We start from the raw sequence: 19,563 nt of genomic DNA, 5'->3' as shown, positions 1-19,563 counted from the left end.
CATAGTCAGCCTAAAATATAACTCATTTGATTTTACCTTGTACTAGTACCACCCTAAGCAATTCCTTTCTCTGTTTAGGGCTGTTCTACACTGAAAACTTACATTGACATAGCTACGTCTCTCAGTGTTGAGAAAAATCCCCACCCCCCGAGACACACAACTATGCCAACTTAACCCCCAGTGTAGACAGCGCTACGTCGACAATTCTTCTGTCGACCTAGCTACTGCCTCTCAGGGAGGTGGATTAACTACAGCGACAACAGAATTGCTCCCTTCACTGTAGCGTGTCTACACTGAAGCACTACTGTGGCATTTTAAGCATAGACATAGCCTCAGTGTTGGCAATCTTCTGTTGCATTCAGTTACCAAAGTAGGGTGACCAGATGGGATGAAGAAAATATTGGGACACGGGGGGGGTGGGGTGGGGGGGGGGAGAGAAGAGTCCCATCGGCAGAGCAAACAAACAAAAACAAAAACAAAACAAAAATGGAGTCCCGCTTGCAGAGAGAGAGAGAGAGAGAGAGAGAGAAAAACAAACGAACAAACAAAAAAACCCGGAGTCCCACCGGCAGAGGGGGGAAATAAAAAAAAAAAAAAGGCAGAGTCTCGCCGGCAGAACAAAACAAAAGAAAAAAAAACAAAAAAACATCGTTCAGGAAGTGGGACAAATGCCTAAAAATTGGGACAGTCCCAATTTTATCGGGACGTCTGGTCACCCTATACCAAAATCACCTTTCAGCCCCGATCCAGCAACACTTACATACACACATGCACCCACCTTTATCTATGTGAGTAGTCCCAGTGAAATTAATAGAATTACTTGTGCATATAAAATTAAGCACATGTAGGAATTACAAGAATCAGGGCCTTAGTCATCATTTTACCAACGTGTACACATTTAAGTCCTAACCTAGAAATCCGATCACCACGGGTGAACCCCTGTTCTTGAGTAGAGTCCCTCTAAAGTCAATGAAAGTCCCTTTTGCGTAGGAGGACTCCTGCACTCATGTTCTCGGAATATAGAATCGAGCCTTAGTTTTTAATCTTTCCTCATATTAATTCTGCAAGCCCTATAATTACTTGTGTTGTTTTTCTCAGATTTCCCTCCAATTTATTGGCATCTTTATGGTACTGAGAAGTTTCCCCTCAATAAATAAATAAATAAATTCCAAAGGGGCTTTTTTGTCATTGTGTGAATTGCAAGCTACATGACTCTGCCCACAATCACCTCTTATTCTCATTAGCTTTACTACTTTACAAATATTACTCACCCCTCCTCTGTAAAACTAATCCTAGAAGGGATGAAAAACTAACTTCATAAAGCCTAGAATGACATCTGTATATATTTAAATAAATCTGAACATAAATAGTCTGAATACACATATTTAGACTTATAAAATGAGTAACTATTTATTAAGAAGTTGGGGAAAGAGATTTGTTGTATGAATCACCACATTTATTGCTTTTTCTTGTTCATAACCAGGAAAGCTGTGTTCTCAATGTCCTTCTAACTGCTGGTCATTTTAAGACATCCATTTTTCTTTCAAGAGTGATTTGTATTTATCTGTTGGTATCCTATTGCTTCCACTACACCGCATCACAGTAAGTTTTTATTGCTACTAGCATGAAAGTAATATTTTTTAAAAAAACAAACAAATATTTTTTGGTTTTACTGCCAATGAATATTTTATTTAGAAGAAAGCTATTAAATGGGAGCCATACGTTTATAAATTATTTTTTCTGTTAACCATATTGTGTCCTTATTCACTTTTCTTATTATAACTTTTTCAAACAGTCTATTACAGGATATATTTTTGCTAAGTAGAGGATAATACAAATGTTTTAAACAGTGTTAAGTACTCTAGACTGATGTTCTCAAAAATATTTCACCTTGAGAAAAAAAATCAAATATGAATTTTTCAAGTTTCTCAAAACGCTTACATCTGTTTCTGAAGTTTTGCAAAACTGTTCCTTCATTCTTGGAAGCCACCACTTCTCAACTTTCTTTCTTGTTTCCAATCCATAGTCTCTTTCCCACTTCCCCGTCTCACTGTAAATAGATCTGATCCATCCTGGAATCAATCTCCTTTGCCATTTAATTAAGTCATTTCGCTGACTTTTCAGACATGAGGAACAAACTCCAAATCTCTGCCAAGCAGACTGCATGTTTTAGGATACAATGGCTGTTCTGAAAAATACAAAAACATAATTTTTAATCTAAGGTCAAACAATGAATACTACAGTAGAAATCTGTATGACTATTTTGTTTAAGCACAGTTTAAACAATATTTGTTTATTTCAGACTGTACTTGCATTCTATTTCTCGTGTGGGTTGTTAAATCAGTCAACTTTAAAGAACTGGCTCTGGCCCTGGGAGGGGCACCAACATGAAACTAGTTTGGCAGTATTAGATTATTTCCTAAAGGGATGAAATCATTCTACAATCTCCCAGAAAAATTAGTATCAACCCCCCTGAGATTACAGATATTTGAACTGACAGAATTTGGAAAAGGTTATTAAAATTTTTAATAGTTATTTTGGATGAGGACACAGGAAGGTGGGAGCTGCAAAACAATCTCAAATATAGCCAATTAGTTTGTAACTGCTGAAAAGCCAGGGGGGGTGGACTATGGTTACTAGATTTCAGATTGACATTCGCCTCTGGTTATTCCTCTGCACAGGATTAGATGGAAAACTCACTACTAAACTCTTCAGTTTCAGATGTGGTTCAACAAGTCAAGACAAAGATAATAATGATGAGCCCCAATTTGCTCAAATAATGGGCAAGTTATGGAAACTTCTCTTCACACACTTTTGGAGGTCTCAATCCAGTTATCACAAAAAGAAGTCAGAGATGGTAAAGACCTATTAGTCCATCTCTTTGACAATGTACGATTGTTGCTAGTGCTAGCAACTTTTCCTACTTCTATTAGGAGAATATTACACAGCCTTTAAAATAAAAAAATAAATAAATAAAGTGTCTCACTGGTAGGAAGATTTTCCTGAGATTCATCCTAAATTTCCCTTTTTAATCTCATCTCATTACTCTTGCTGATATCCCTTGCACCATGCCAATTCTTCTCCATCCTTAGGCCTAGTCTGCCCTTTAAAGTTGTAGTGGTATAACATTTCAGTTAGAGGTGTAATTTTTTTAATATAGAAAATGGCTAGGGAGCACTGGACTAAAAAAATCTGGGTTTTCCTGACCTTCTGGATGACTTTGGACATATCATTTCACCTTATTATGCCTCAGTTTCCCCATCTATAAAATGGGTATAATGATACTGACTTCCTTTGTAAAGCGCTATATAAATGCCAGGTGGTATATTACCACCACCTCATTCCACGATGTGATGCCTCTATCTATGCAGCTCAAAACTACATTGGCCATTTTTGCTGCTCTGTTGTACTGCAAACTATTTTCTCCTCTCATCCCCAAGGGTGGTCTTCTTCAGCATTACTGTTTCACAAGTTTCTTCCTCCCACTGAACCTATTGCAGATGAATCCTTCTCTCAGAAGAGACAAAACCATTTGTGTGGAATGAATGGAATCAAGACCCTGAAAGAGTTAATTTACAGTGGGGTCTGTAAATCTTTCATTGGGCTAAAAACAGAAGCCCCCCCCAACTGAATAACTTTATTGCAGTGTAATACAAATAATAATGATTAATAAATCATTGACAGTCATTTTCTCTTTATTACATTCTGAACAAAAAAGGATAAAACCTTGTGATGCCACTCCTCGGGTGGTGCACTGATGTCGGAGAGCACATTGTACTAAGTGAGCAGCTTGGGAGAGAGGAGTTAGCTACACACCAGTGCTTGTCACCAGTGTGGTGATGGAAGAGGATGTGGGATGCTTTAGAGAGGAAGTAGTTATAGGAGGTTCTACGTTAGGATGGAGGCTTGGACATGCCTTAGGTGGTAGTTAAGGGGGGTCTAAGGTAGGCTTGGGGGTTCTAGCTTACAGGTGGAAGGTTCTGGGATGGGGGTGCTTTGGGGAGTAGTTATGGGCAGTGATGAGCTGCCAAATTTTTAACAACGGGTTCCCTCCTCCCTCCAAAATTTTAACAACAGGTTCCCTCCTTCCCCCTCCCTCCGTGGGGGGGGGTCGTGCCCCATCCAACCCCTCATGTTCCTTGACACACACACTCCGAGACCCCTGACCCATCCCCCCCTTCCCTGTCCCCTGACTGCCCCTTGCCGCCCCACCCAACCCCTCCTCTCATTCTCAATGGCCCCCCAGAACCCCTACCCCATACAACTACCCCTTCTCTCTGTCCCTGAGTGCCCCCACCACCTTATCCAACCCTGCTCTTTCCTGACTGCTCCCCGGGACCCTTGCCCCCATTCAATCCCCCTGTTCCCTGCCCTCTGACTGCCCTCACCCCTATCCACCCCCCCACAACCCACCCCCTCCCTGCCCCCTTACCACACTGCCTGGGGACCGGGTCCACTCTGCCAGGACCACGACCGGCGCCGCGGGGCCCGACTCCCCGGGCCGGGCCGGCGCCGCGGGGCCCGACTCCCCGGGCCGGGCCGGCGCCGCGGGGCCCGACTCCCCGGGCCGGCGCCGCGGGGCCCGACTCCCCGGGCCGGCGCCGCGGGGCCCGAAAGCTCGGCGGCAGCCGTGGGGCCCGACTCCCCGGGCCGGCGCTGGGCTGGAGGGAGCCGCGGTCTGGGACCGGGAGCTGCTGAGCCAGCCGCACCTCCCCTCCCCCTCTGCGCCCCAGCTTACCTACTGGCTGCCTCCATGCTGCTTGTTCAGGCTTCCCGCGAACATCTGATTCGCGGGAAGCAGGGGAGGGGGAGGAGAAGGGGGCGGAGCAGGAGAGGAGTGGGCGGGAACTTTTGTTAAATTTAGCAGCCCTTAACAAGCGGTTCTAAAATGGCTGCTAAAATTTAACAACGGGTTCCCGCGAACCCGTGCGAACCCGCTGCAGCTCACCCCTGGTTATGGGGGTTCTAGGGTTGGTAGAAGTTCTGGGAGGAGGACACTGCAAGGTAGTTATGGGGGTTCTAGGTTGGAGCGGCAGTGCTGGGGTTAGATGCTTTGGGGAACGGGTACTTATAGGGGTCTAGGTTATGGTTGGGGGTGCCCTGGGCAGAGGGTGCTTGGTGGGGGAGGGGTACTCGCTGCACAGTGCTGGGTAGGGAGTTGCTACAGGCTGGAGGATGGTTTGGGCAGGGAGCCATTATGGGGGGAGCTGGGAGCTCAGGGACGGTTGGGGCCGTTACGGGGAAGGTCGCGTGGGGGCGGTATGGACTCGGGGCCGTTATGCCGATGCTGAACGAGGGGGTCCTCGCGAGCCACGTCTGTGCGCGGGGGCGAGAGGGAGGAGGGAAGGATCGTGTTACCTGCGCGCGAGCCCCGGCTGCTGCGTTCGCCCCCCCCTCACGCGCTCCGGCCGGCTTCCGCTTTCGCGCTGGGCGCCGCCATGTTTTTACCGCCTCCAACGCAGATACCCCCGCCCCCCGGGTGGAGGCGGGCCGAAGGGGCGGGGTTCGGGGCGGTCCCTCGGGCGGCTGGGGTTCCCCTGTCACTGTGGCCGCTCCAGCCCGGCATGGCCGTTCTGGAGTGAACACTCGGAGCCCCCCCCGCGGTTCGCCGGCAGCCTCCCTCCCCCACGTGCCCGGATCCCGATTCCTTTGGCGGGCCGGGTCCCAGGCTCTGCCGGGAGCGGGGGAGTGAGGTGCTGCCGGGCCCCAGGCGCCTCACTCGCTGGCAGCCGCGCCCCATCCCCAGCTAGTGAACCTGCAGCCTAACCCGCGTCACCGTCCCGCGGGCTGCTCCTGGCTTGCCTGGGCGGGAAGCTCAGTGCCCGCAGCCAGCTCCGGAGGTGTGAACTCCAGAGACGCTGAGCTCTTGCAAACCAGGGCTGCATCCGTGCGACTGGAGCGTGGAGCGTGTGTTCTCATCGCCAGTGCAAATCCCCCTCCTTTCGCATCGCAGCGGCCACTGGGGAGGGGTGTGGGACTGGAGCAAAACAATCTTACAAGGCAGCCCCTCAGCCAACTGCGTTTGGCGTTTACTGGTCAAACCCAACTACTAAAAACCCCTGATCCTTATTTTGTACTTGTATATATTTTCTAAAAGTAAACGCTGGGGCCTCAGAGTGCCCGGGTGGAACGTGGAGAAAGCACAGCACTTAAAAGCCATGCTCCCAGCACTCTTTTACCCATGCCGCGGCAGAATGCTTAAATAAAATAAGATCCAGCCTCAGCCTTCACCCAAAACTTTACCCCACAAAGTTGGCTAGAGGTTTTGAATCCAAAATCTAGTTGTGAGAGAGAGACTGCAGGAAATGGCCCTATCTTTGGGAGCTCTTACTGAATGAAGTTTAAATAGCTGTGGAGTCCCTTGTCTCATTTGCAAAGTTTGCATATTAATGTGGAATTGTACATAACTTCTCTCAAGCAGATATGTGGCCAAAGTAAATCCTGGGAAGTGTTATGAGCATGAAAGGACTATTTTAAACAATATGCCAGACAAGAATGAATTTTTGAAACAAAGAAGTGAGTTTCCTGTGAAATAGCTGTGGTGAGGTAAATGCAAATTTCCACTTCTAGACCCAGCCTTCTGAAGGAGACAACCATTGTCTGACTGATTACCTATTCAGTCTCTGGATATCAACCCCCACCCTCCCCCCACCCAGCTGTACAATGGAAAGGCATAGAACGTCTTGTTCTGAGCAAAAGCGGTTATGAACTTGTGACCACAGAAAAACCCCTTGGTAGGGTTTGAAGGACTGAATCCCACCAGAGCCCAAGATTGGAGCTGGGGTGATCTCTAATAAGCTTATTAGTATCTGTGTATGTTCTTTTATTGTTTTTAATATGTTGTTGCCATAATACTTTTTACCTAAGGAATAAACGCGCTTGCTTAGAAAGGGTTGTGTGGTAACTTACAGCTGTGTACAATTATGCTGAATTGTAAGCAAAGTACAGATGCTGGCCTACTTAGACTGGCTTGCTGGGGAACTCATTGTGTGGGAAGATGTGACAGAGGCCCATTAGTGCCAACTGGCAAAGGGTTTACTGTTCTTACAAGCAACTCCTACACCCAATACACCACTTTCATGGTATTTATCCATAAAGGATAGCATGTGAGATCTGTGCTGAAAGCTTATAACTTATTGTGAGATGTGTGTACAGGTAATATTTAAAGAATAATGTAACTATGTAGAAAATTATGCCCTTATGGTCTTGGAGTGAAAGAGTGTCACCAGGGAATCATATGTCTTGGTGATGGCGTATTCAAACAGGAGGGAGTTATCCCCCCCCGCTAGCTGATTACATAATGTATTACTCAATTGTCCAGTTTCATCAACCCAGAAAAGTCAATGGAAAACCATCAATGACAAAGCATAAGCATTGAAACTACTTGGAAGTGAAAAGGGAGGTCACCCTGTCTGTGAATAAAGACAAAAGACTGATTCAGTATATCACACGATAGAGAAAGACACTGCATCCATTACTCCTGGGGGAATTCTGCACCACTGCACATGTGCAGAATTAATCGCTTGTGTATAATTTTTTTTCTCTGCAGAAAATATATTCTGCTGGAGAGGTGCTGCAATTATACCTTTCACCCATCGGGTTACTGTGGTACCAGAAGAGAGCAGCTGCTCCTAGGCGGGAGCAACCCCAGAAGCAGATAGGGAAGAGAAAAGGCTGTGTTCCTCACAGTGCCCTGCCCATGGGGCCAGATCAGGAGGCACAGGATATGGGGGGGACTGGGGAGGGTGCAGGAACACATGAGGAGGAGCAAGAATGCAGGGGATGGGGGCAGATGTGCCAGACTGAAAGAGAGGCTAGGGGTCAAGTAGGATCTGCCTCAGGGAAGCTCCCTAACAATCCATCCTGCCAAAAAACTCTGTTCCATACTTCTCCCACCTACACACTCCAAGTTCACACCTAGGCTCCTTCCCAGCAATTACTTCCCTCTACCTCAGCTCCTCCGTTACCCCGACTCCCCCAGACCTTTGCACTGCTTCTGAGGGGTGTGGGAAATAGGTTTCTGTATTGTAGTTTAAATTAATTACTCAACATTCTATATTAATATGCCTAGTAAGGAATCTATTTGTCAAAAAACATTTCCTGAATCTTTTTTGTCCGTATTGTTACAGACATATTTGCTGACACGTATTTTGAAATAAATTATCAAAGTAATTGAAACTGGCATGATTATATTGTGCTATTTTAACAAATAAAATATGCAGAATTTTAGAATATTGTGTGCAGAATTTTTAATTTTTTTGGTGCAGATTTCCCCCAAAAGTAATCCATTCACTAGCAGAGTAGGTACCTTGATGAGAGGGAGGTGCTTCATAAAAAATTTGGTCATGGCTTCTAGGGCTACCAAACGCCGCAAAAAGACTGAACTTTGTGGTGAGAATCTACTTTATGAAATAGGAAAGGTACCTATTAATAAGTGTAGTCCCAAGTTTGCATTTTATTATTGTGTTTTGTATGTAACCATTTGTTTCCATTGCTCTCACTTGATTCTATTTGAATCTTTCTTGAACCTTATACTTTCTTAAATGCTCTTGTTTTTACTACAGTCAAACTCAGGTGCCATGTGAGAGATACAAGAGTGGTGGTCTAAGGTAAAACTGGTAAACGGGTACACTGTTCCTTTGGGAACGAAGGATCTGGGATTTCTGCAGGTATCTAATGATACAAAGAGGGGACATTTTGAAGGGACTCAGGGTACGTCTACACTATGGGATTATTCCGAATTTACATAAACCGGTTTTGTAAAACAGATTGTATAAAGTCGATTGCACGCGGCCACACAACGCACATTAATTAGGCGGTGTGCGTCCATGGTCCGAGGCTAGCCTCGATTTCCGGAGCGTTGCACTGTGGGTAGCTATCCCGAAGCTATCCCATAGTTCCTGCAGTCTCCCCCGCCCCTTGGAATTCTGGGTTGAGATCCCAGTGCCTGATGGGGCAAAAATCATTGTCGCGGGTGGTTCTGGGTACAGCCTCACCCCTCCCTCCGTGAAAGCAGCAGACAACCGTTTTGCGCCTTTTTTCCTGGGTGAACTGTGCAGATGCCATAGCACAGCAAGCATGGACCCTGCTCACCTCAATACCGCAATCGTGGATGTTTTAAACACCTCGCGCATTCTCGTGCAGTCTATGCTGAACCAGGACCTGCAAAGCCAGGCGAGGAGGAGGCGGCTACGGCAGCGCGGCGATGAGAGTGATGAGGACATGGACACAGAATTCTCTCAAACCGCGGGCCCCTGCGCTTTGGAGATCCTGATGGTAATGGGGCAGGTTCTAGCCATTGAACGCCGATTTTGGGCCCGGGAAACAAGCACAGACTGGTGGGACCGCATTGTGTTGCAGGTGTGGGACGATTCGCAGTGGCTGCGAAACTTTCGCATGCGTAAGGGCACTTTCCTGGAACTTTGTGACTTGCTTTTCCCTGCCCTGAAACCCCATAATACCAAGATGAGAGCAGCCCTCACAGTGGAGAAGCGAGTGGCAATAGCCCTCTGGAAGCTTGCAACGCCAGACAGCTACCGGTCAGTCGGGAATCAATTTGGAGCTGGAAAATCTACTGTGGGGGCTGCTGTGATGCAAGTAGCCAAAGTAATCATTAAGCTGCTGCTACGAAAGGTTGTGACTCTGGGAAACGTGCAGGCCATAGTGGATGACTTTGCTGCAATGAGATTCCCTAACTGTGGGGGGGGGGGGATAGATGGAACCCATATCCCTATCTTGGCACCGGAGCACCAGGGCACCCAGTATGTAAACCGCAAGGGGTACTTTTCCATGGTGCTACAAGCACTGGTGGATCACAAGGGACATTTCACCAACATCCACGTGGGATGGCCAGGGAGGGTTCATGACGCTCGCGTCTTCAGAAGCACTACTCTGTTTAAACGGCTGCAGCAACGGAATTACTTCCCAGAACAGAAAATAACAGTTGGGGATGTTGAAATGCCTGTAGTTATCCTGGGGGACCCAGCCTACCCCTTGATGCCATGGCTCATGAAGCCATACACAGGCAGCCTGGACAGTGGTCAGGAGCTGTTCAACTACAGGCTGAGCAAGTGCAGAATGGTGGTAGAATGTGCCTTTGGCCGTTTAAAGGCGCGCTGGCGCACATTACTGACTCGCTCAGACCTCAGCCAAACCAATGTCCCCTTTGTTATTGCTGCTTGCTGTGTTCTCCACAATCTCTGTGAGAGTAAGGGGGAGACCTTTATGGCGGGGTGGGAGGCTGAGGCAAATCACCTGGCCACTGATTACGTGCAGCCAGACACCAGGGAGATTAGAAGAGCACACCAGGAAGCGGTGTACATCAGAGAAGCTTTGAAAACGAGCTTCAGCACTGGCCAGGGTAGGGTGTGACTGCTGTGTTTGTTTCCCCTTGATGAACCCCGACCCTCCTTGATTGACTCATTCCCTGTAAGCAACCCACCCTCCCCCTTCGATTACAGCTTGCTTATGGAAATAAAGTCATTATAGTTTAAAAATCATGTATTCTTTATTAATTCATTATAAAAAGAGGGAGAGAACTGAGAAGGTAGCCCGGGTGTGGTTTGGGAGGAGGATAGGAGGGATGGAAAAGCCCACTAAAAAAATTTCACAGTAATGACAGCCTTCTGGTTGGGCTGTCCACGGGGGTGGAGTGGGCGGGTGCACGGAGCCTCCCCCCACGCGTTCTTACACGTCTGGGTGAGGAGTATGTGGAACATGGTGAGGGGTGAGGGTGGTTATACAGGGGCTGCAGCGGCAATCTGTGATCCTGCTGCCGTTCCTGAAGCTCCACCAGATGCCGGAGCATATCAGTTTGATCACGCAGCAGCCCCAGAGTTGCATCCCGCCACCGCTGATCTTCCTGCTGCCACCTCTGATCTTCCTGCCAATCTTCCTGCCGCCACCTCTCATCTCGGGTGTCCCTCCTGTCCTCACGTTCACTGGCATCTTTCCTGTAATTTGATACCACCTCCTTCCACTCATTCAGATGAGCTCTTTCCTTGCGGGTTACTTCCATTATATCCGAGAACATTTCATCTCATGTGTTCTTTTTCCTCCGCCTTATCTGAAGGATGGAGTAGGGAGGCTTGAAAAATTTGCAGCTGCATGAGGGAGGGAAAAAAGGGAGAGAAGTATTTTAAAAAGATACATTTTACAGAACAATGGTTATACTCTTTCACAGTGAACAGTACTATTCACCTTACATAGCACATGTGATTTCACTACAAGGTCGCATTTTGCATCTTAATATTGAGTGCCTGTGGCTCTGGTGTTACAGATCTCACAGACACAGGTCCGGGCATCAGAATTCAGCTTGCATGCGGCCATGGTAAGCCACTGTCTTTCGGCTTCTGCAATGCTTTACCCCTCCCCCCACCGCATGGCTGGTACCATGAAAGCTGCTAATCACCCCCCTTCCCCCCCACCGCATGGCTGTTGGCTGGGAAGATCCCTGCGAACCAAACGCGAAAAAGCTCATTGGTATTTCACTCCTCCCCTCCCCCCGCTTGGCTACGTGCAAGAAAGGATTTTTTTTTAAGCTGCAGTCCACGAACCCAGTAGGAAAATGGCCATCTCTGTCCCCTTAATTAAATTCCTGATTTTCAACCAGGTTACCCTGAACGATATCACTCTGCTGAGGATAACACAGCGAGATAAAGAACGGATGTTTCTTGAATGCCAGCAATCACTGGGACCATACGCAGCTATGCTTTGCCATGCAATGATACCTGATTACTTGCTACATGCATGGCGTGGTAAAGTGTCCTACCATGGTGGATGGAACAAGGCTGCCTTGCCCAGAAACCTTCTGCAAAGGCTTCTGGAGTACCTCCAGGAGCGCTTCATCGAGATGTCCCTGGAGGATTTCCGCTCAATCCCCAGACATGTTAACAAACTTTTCTAAGTAACTTTACTGGCTGCGAATGCATCCCAAGTCCTCAGGGCAAATCAATCATTAAAAAACGCTTGCTTAAAACACAATGTTTGATATTTACAAAGGTACACACTCACCAGAGGTCCCTTCCATGGCTTCATTGTCTGGGATAGTGGCTTGGGAGGGCTGGGAGGGTAATTCCGTCTGGGTCAGAAAAAGCTCCTGGCTGTTGGGGCTAACGGAGTGCTGTGTGCTCTCTGCAAGCTCGTCCTCCTCTTCCTCCTCCTCATCTTCCCCGTCCGCATAATCCTCAGCCATGGCAGAGATTACAACCCCCACCTCGGAATCCACGGACAGGGGTGGGGTAGTTGTGGCGCAGCCCCCTAAAATTGCATGCAGCTCAGCGTAGAAGCGGCATGTTTTTGGCCCTGCACCAGACCTTCCGTTTGCTTCTTTGGTTTTCTGGTAGGCTTGTCTGAGCTCCTTAACTTTCACTCTGCACTGCACTGAGTCCCTGCTATGGCCTTTTTCCATCATAGCCTTGGAAATTCTTTCAAATACTTTTTCATTTCATCTTTTGGAACGCAGTTCTGTTAGCACTGAATCCTCTCCCCATATAGCGATCAGATCCAGTACCTCCCGTGTAGTCCATGCTGGAGCTCTTTTTCAATTCTCAGGAGACTGCATTGTTACCTGTGCTGATGAGCTTTCCACGCTGGGCAAGCAGTTCGCGGGGCTTTTCCTGTGTACCTGGCCAGTGCATCCGAGTTCAGATTGTTGTCCAGAGCGGTCACAGTGGTGCACTGTGGGATACCGCCAGGAGGCCAATACCGTTGATTTGCGGCCACACTAACCCTAATCCGATATGGCAATACCGATATTAGCGCTACTTCTCTCGTTGGGGAGGAGTACAGAAACCGGTTTAAAGAGCCCTTTATATCGATATAAAGGGCCTCTTAGTGTGGACGGGTGTGGCGTTAGATCGGTTTAACGCTCCTAAAACCGGTTTAAACGCGTAGTGTAGACCAGGCCTCAGGTGTATCTATTGTCAACCAATATCTGTTGTCATTCAGAGGAGAGTGGTTGAGTGGCTGACAGGCTGGTTGTGTTAGTGAGCTAACAGCTAGCTAGCACAGGCAAGACTCCCTCATGCTGAAGGCAGTTGACAACAAGATGACTTACAGCCCTGGTTGCCCCAAGAACTTCACAGCAGGGAACTGTTGAACCTGGAAAAACCCAAGAGAGGTGATGGGTGAGGAGCCTAGAGTGGGTGCCCTTGCTGGACCACTGAGCAGGAATATAGGGGGTAGATGCCCTGAACTGTGATACTAGTGACAGAAGAGGAGGGGCAAAAAAGTGTCTTCAGAACATTACTGAAAAATATAGTATCTTGCTTAGTACCAATCACCCTAGTAACTAGTGGCTTTAAATACAGTTTTGAAAACAAATCACATATTATGTACACAACCCATCACACATACTGGCATTAAGAGCCCAGCTAAACTACCACCTTGTCTGTAGAGTTATACAATTCTTCCTTTTAGTAGTGGCAATGGGACCCTAACCATGCCCCCAAACCATGCTAAATCTTTAGGTCTCACTCTTACAAACATTTCTGAAAGTGTTTAACTTTACACACTTGAGTAGTGTCATGGAAGTAAGTTACTTACCTGAGTAAAGATAAGCACATGCATAAGCATTTGCAGGACCAGGGCTTGGACAGTTTAAGCACTGCTGTGACTAAGCTACAATCATATTTATTAGAAATCCAAATGGGCACTATCCCAGCATATGTAAAATACATCTAGCTATGCAATACACAGCTGGATTTTTATAATATTTCTACTTCTCCTTTGTGTTTGCCTGGCATTAGCCCAGAAATAGGGCCAATAATTGTTTTATTAAAAAACTGAACTAATGAGGAAAACACAAAAGTCCTGTAGCGGTGCAAACTCACCCCCGCGGTGCCTCATGCTGGTGTCCTGGGAATTAGCTCGTTTTCCAGCACCCTCTGCAGGCCAGTGTCCCACTGCTGCTGGGCCCCCACATCCCTCCCTGGACTCCAGTGCCCCATTATCTGGGGTGCTTCCCCTGCCAGTAACTCCTCACTCTCAGGGTCTCCCTTCCCAGGGAACTCCCACCCACTATCCCCACCTCACCTCAGTTGTAGGCTACTGCCAGTCACCAACTAGCCCCTCCTCCCTGGGGCAGACTGGAGTATAAGCCACTCATCACAGGCAAGGGGGTTTTGGACCTGCTGCCTTTCTGTGCAAGCCAGTACCTCTATGGGGCCTTGGACAAGGCCCTGCAGCCTGGGGAATTACTGCTCTGCTACAAGTCCAGAAAGATGATCTACAAACAGCATAATTAATTCTACCTCTGGCTGGAAAATAACATCTTATCCAGTTGTCTAAAGAATGCAGTTAATAATTGTTTGTAATTACTACAAGTTTGCACAGGGAACATGAAATACTTTTTTTCTGTTGATTGCACCCTTTTGCTGCTGGCAACCATTGACTGTATGTGTTACCCTTGTGTTCAAGTGGAGTGGAAATGAACAACTTCTGGTTATATAATACAGTGCCTAGAGCTGGGTGATATATTTTTTCTTTGTACATCTGGGTGTCTTACATCACTAAAAATAATTTTTACCAGATATAAGCCTTCAGCTTTGCTGTGTACATCTATCAAATATACTTCAATTATAACCTCTGTGCCACAGAAAATAAAATAAGCACAGGTCTGATTCTACCCTTTCTTACATGAATGTAATTACATTAAAGTCCATTGGAATTATGCCCGATTTATCACAGTGTAAGGAGAAGCAAACTGATTCCATTGTCTCTTCCTGGCTCTTCTTAAGTGATGGTGTCTGGAGTTTCTCAATAACTTTTTCCATCCCAAATCTTTGCATGAATAAGTTACAGTGGCTACGTGAATGTTCAAATCAGCTGCAGATTGCCAAGTATCAATCAGCTGTCTGGGAACAGTTGACACATTCCACTATTGGGATCCAGCATCAGAGCAAACCTTAAAATGATATACATTTGGGTTTTTTTGTGAAAAATCACCAGCAGTAGGGGCCACTGCTGCTTAAGTTGCTTTGGAAGTGTAGCTTTCAAGGAACTTTCATGTTAATGGTCTTCTAGATAGCTATCTAGATTGAAGCTCAGTAACTGTTATTAGTGTGAGGCCCAAAGTCATTAGGAGTAGCAAACTAGATATACAGTACTGGACTCCTCATTTGTAAAAGCAGCCCTCCAATGAGGGAATGACCAGAAAACAATGGCTCTTATAGAAGGGCAAAAATACATAGAAATAATCACATTGAGTAGAGCAGGACAAATGTGTTAGTTTAAAGAGGGACGATGTTAAATAGGAAGGTAAACTGAATGAAAGTTGTGTCCAGATTCCAATACTCTTAATTGACCTTACTCCACTAAAGTCAATGAGATTACTTGTGAGGTAAAGTGCTATTCAGTATAAAGTTATTAAACCCTGATTCTTTATTTGGTTTTCAACTTAATAAATTGGCAGCAATTGAGAGACAGATTTTGCCTCCCTTGCTCACGCTTAGTACAACCTTACTCTGTGAGTAGTTTCATTAATTTTAAAAGGATTACCCGCAGAGGAAGGCACTACTCAGAGTGAGTAAGGGTGGCAAAATCTCTCTCTAACTCAGAGGGTGTTTTGTGTGCTACTAAGCTGTAAAAAGCATTAAAAATATGTCAAACCACAGCCAGTTTTTATACAGAATTTTTGGTGCATTTTTTAAACACATTAATTTCTTAAAACTTTTTTTTAAGCATTTTTCCTTAAATATACTGACCTATATTTTTCCAAGCTTGTCATCAAGATTACAGCCAATCACTTAGACAGACTTTTGTCTTATCTTTTTTAATCCATTCACTGCAGGGAAAATCATTTTTCTCTTTCTGAAAATCTACTTATATATTTCATTTGCTTATAGAAAGAGATAATCTGGAATAACACTGAACTAATCGAATTGCCCTTTAAAATGCTTATGGAAGAGCTTCGTGCTAAACAAATATGTAGAGCCCTGTGCAGATACAAAATTTGTGTCCGCATCTGATCCAAAAAAATGGTTTGCAGATATTTCGAGGGTTCTACAAATGTGCTTTTACATTAGATATATTACAACTCTTCTGTTAATTTATTAGGGGAGGATGTGAAAATAAAACACAGCAGTATTATTTGTTGCTTTATAATCTAAATTTCAGATGATAGTCTGATAAACACTTTACACATATAATTGCCCAGTCCTGCAAACATTTACTGCTGTGGGTGGTGCTTACTACAATGAGAACTTTGCTTTGTAGTAAGGGTTAGATTCACAAAAGGATTTAGGCACCTAACTGTTAGATTTAGGCATCTAAATCCCAGAATCAGGCCCCACTGGGAGTCACAGAGCCCGCCACCTTTGTTTCTGCCACTGAGCCTGCCTGCTGCAGCCCCACAGCAGGCATCCAGATGCCTAAGCCCTGGAGTGATCATGAACAGGGGAAAGATGGGCATCCCCCTGCCTAACTCACGTGTGGGCCCAAGCTGGTAAGCATGCTCAGAGTTTGCCTTTCAGGCCAGGCCCCTATAGCTGAGTTTACACTAAATGGTGTGGGGTGAGGAGAAGATCTCTCATAACTTTTAGGCAAGTGTTTAGGGTGCTTACTTGGGATGTGGGAGACCCCTGGGTCAACTCACCCCTCACCCCAACTAGAAGGGAATTGAACTGGGATCTGCCATTCTCAGGGGAGTGCCTTAACCATTCAGCTATGGGATGTTCTGATGTGGGGCTCCCTCAGTCTCTCCTGTGGAAGCTGTTCCCACATTGAATATATAATTTTAAAAGTCTTTGGAGCAGGGTGACTGGATCCCGAGTCTCCCCTCTCCCTGGTGAGTGCTCTAATGACCAGGCTACAAACTCTTTCTCTGTCTTCCCCAATGATTCTTTCATTATTTGTTCACTGTTGGAAAACCTTCAATAGAAAAGACTGAGGCCCCACCCCCATCTGACTATCCCATAGCCCTGTGGTTAGAGCATTCTTCTGGGAGGTGGTAGACCCCGGTCAAATCCTTTTGCTTCATCAGGCAGAAGGGAGACTTAAACCAGGGTTGCTCAAATCCCAGGTGAGTAGTGTTTCTCAAATGCAGCCACCAGCAGATTTTTTTGCACCCACGACAGTGTTCTGGGCAGAGATTGGCAGGAGGGTGTCAAATCATTGGCCCTCCCTGCAGCACCCAGCTGTTAAACCTGCATGTGCCACCTTGGTGTTTGCTGGCACAGCCAGCAGGGATCAGTGCCCTGCACCAATCAGCCTCCACCTCTGGACACACATGGAGCTGGTGTGCACAGCGCCAGAGCAACCTGGAACTCCACAGGCAGCCGGTGAATTCCTGACCCACCTTCCCAGGGATGGTGGGGCCCCCAGAGTGGCAGAAAAATTGTCAGAGCGGCCACCAGCAAGAATTGGTGGTTGCTCTCTGAGGCCACCAAAAAAAAATGTTGTGATAACTGCTAGACTGGGCTAAGAGATCTGAGGGAGCGCCTCTGCCTCCTCCACTGCCAAGAGAGGGTTTTCAGCTGAGAATCCCAAGCAGAGGGAGGTGCCTTCCTGTAGTCCAGACTTAGGCATCTATATCTGAGAGAAGGGCGGGGCTTAGTACACACTGCTCAGCTTGGCACCTCTCATTGGCTACCTCAGTGAAGTGCTTCCTACAATGCTGATTTTTGTGAATCCATTCGATGGTCTGGTCTACACCTAAAAATTAGATTGACCTAGTTACATTGCTCACAGCTGCACAAAATTTCACGCCCTGGGCAACATATTTAAATCAACCTAACTCCCAGTGTAGACCAGGTAGGTAGATGAAAGGATTTTATCAATGTACCACTTGGAGAGGTACATTAACTACATTGATGGAAGCAAAACTTTCTGTAGATGTGGGAAGCATCTACACTACAGTGGCACAGCTGCAGAACTGAAGCTGAGCACCGGTGATGTAGACATGGCTGAAGGTGCCTATCTCTCTCCATTCATTGTACAGGGAGCGTAGGTGATGAACTCAGGCTTTTGTGAATCCCAGTGATGTTCTAGGCACCTAAGAGTTAGGCATGGTGATGCTGAATGTTACCATGCCTAGGTTTCTTTGTTAATCCAGACCAAAGTATTTGGAGGAATGGACCCCAATTGGAGCATCCAAGATTCCACTTCTCACCAGACTATGCAACAATGCCATCTGGAGAAGCTTCTTTCAGTGTCTGACACAGACACAGCTGGATCCCAAGTTCTTCTCTATGGTGGGAAGGAAGATGCTGAGGAACAGGGTGGATGTCTTTTTAGAACCACACAAGTCTGCAAAGTCTTGCCCATGTACTTCCAGTTGGCAACCGCTATTGTATACCTTAAAGAAAACAGTAAAAATAAGGAACAAGGAATATTTCCCCCTACCATCTATCTTTGGGACGTTGCAGACAGTATGATTCTAACTAAGTGCAACTGAGAACAAGCCAATAACATTCAGTATAGGCATACAATGACATAGGAATTGTATCATATACAAGAATATAGAGAACATCTTTCATCAACAATAGAGACTTAATAGAAAGCTCAATCCCTAAGCACAGCATAAACCTCTTTATTATCCATTAGTTCAATTCTTATTTTAGCCCATTTAACTATCTGCAAATTGTAACAAAGGGAAGGCCAGACAAGGTCAAATGAAGTTAACCAAGATCATCTGAAAACCCAAATTAAATCTATGGGTGAATCAAGAACAACTCAGAGACAAACACTTCAAGAGATAACAGGAAATACAGTCGTCTCATGAAAGCCTGTTTTAACCTTAGAGACAATTACATTACTGAGTAGCATGTTAATCCATGAAAATTCAAGATATTAACTGTTATTTAATGCTGGGCATGCACAACACCACTTAATGCTACAGGACTTATTCCCCAGCCACTTTACATTTTAATTCTTTTGCATCAAAACTAAAATTTCTTCCACTTAGATCCATTGTCAGCAATGAACCCCATGAATAACCACCGCAGCAGTTACCACTGTGGGGTCTAAGAACAGGGGCCTAGGCATTCCTGAGTTCTAATCCCATCTGTGATACAAGCTTCCTTTGTGGGCTTCAGCTAATCACCTAACCTCTCTGCCACAATTTCCCCATCCAAAAAGAACAGTACCTAGAGCAAGATTTCTCCTGCATACTACCTGCAGATTCTGATGGAAAGGAAAGTTAGCCAAGAAACAAATGAAGCTACCTCATTTCCTGCATAATATAACAAAAGCACATAAACCAGGAAAAAAGGAAAATACACACTTAAATAGTAGAGCGCCTGGGACGTTATGGAAAATGATGAAAAATGTACAGGCAACATGCTACTGATCCATTCCTTAATTTTTTGAAACTGAGTAGAAGAAATATGTTAGAGTTCCTAGTCAGCTGCTGTGTAGCTCAAAAAGGGAAGTGCGTTTTTATGATTTTTCTCAGGTTATGCAAGGCTGCAAAGCTCTGTTTGCTTGACCCTTTTTTCCCTATAGGGAAGCAGTGGTATAATGCAGTTTCACTCTGAGTCACAAGTTTGGTAGTAAATTATTTCACAGGGCCTAATTTTAGCCTTTTTTCTTTGGGATTACACAGAATTTACACTAATTTGTTCG

At 45.9% G+C, this 19,563-nt stretch overlaps 1 protein-coding gene across 3 annotated transcripts in view; it reads right to left on the bottom strand.

Annotated features, from left to right (window-relative positions):
* LARS2 (leucyl-tRNA synthetase 2, mitochondrial) overlaps positions 1–5,448 on the bottom strand; it is a 114,125-nt gene extending 108,677 nt beyond the window's left edge. For 2 of the 3 annotated variants that reach the window (XM_045002994.1, XM_045002996.1), the window contains exons 1-2: positions 3,727–4,008; positions 1,942–2,188 (exon numbers count right to left, since the gene is read on the bottom strand). In XM_045002994.1, coding sequence (XP_044858929.1) covers positions 1,942–2,166 — 225 coding nt within the window. In that variant the 5' untranslated portion in view covers positions 2,167–2,188; positions 3,727–4,008. Of the gene's footprint in view, positions 1–1,941; positions 2,189–3,726; positions 4,009–5,358 lie in introns of those variants that run through there. The other variant, XM_045002995.1, reaches the window with a different exon arrangement.
* Between the last annotated feature and the right edge of the window lie 14,115 nt (positions 5,449–19,563).

The sequence above is a fragment of the Mauremys mutica genome, chromosome 2 (genome assembly GCF_020497125.1).
Source record: "Mauremys mutica isolate MM-2020 ecotype Southern chromosome 2, ASM2049712v1, whole genome shotgun sequence".
Lineage (NCBI taxonomy): Eukaryota > Metazoa > Chordata > Testudines > Geoemydidae > Mauremys > Mauremys mutica.
Note: the sequence above shows the minus strand (reverse complement) of the source record. Positions and strands in the feature narration are given on the sequence as shown.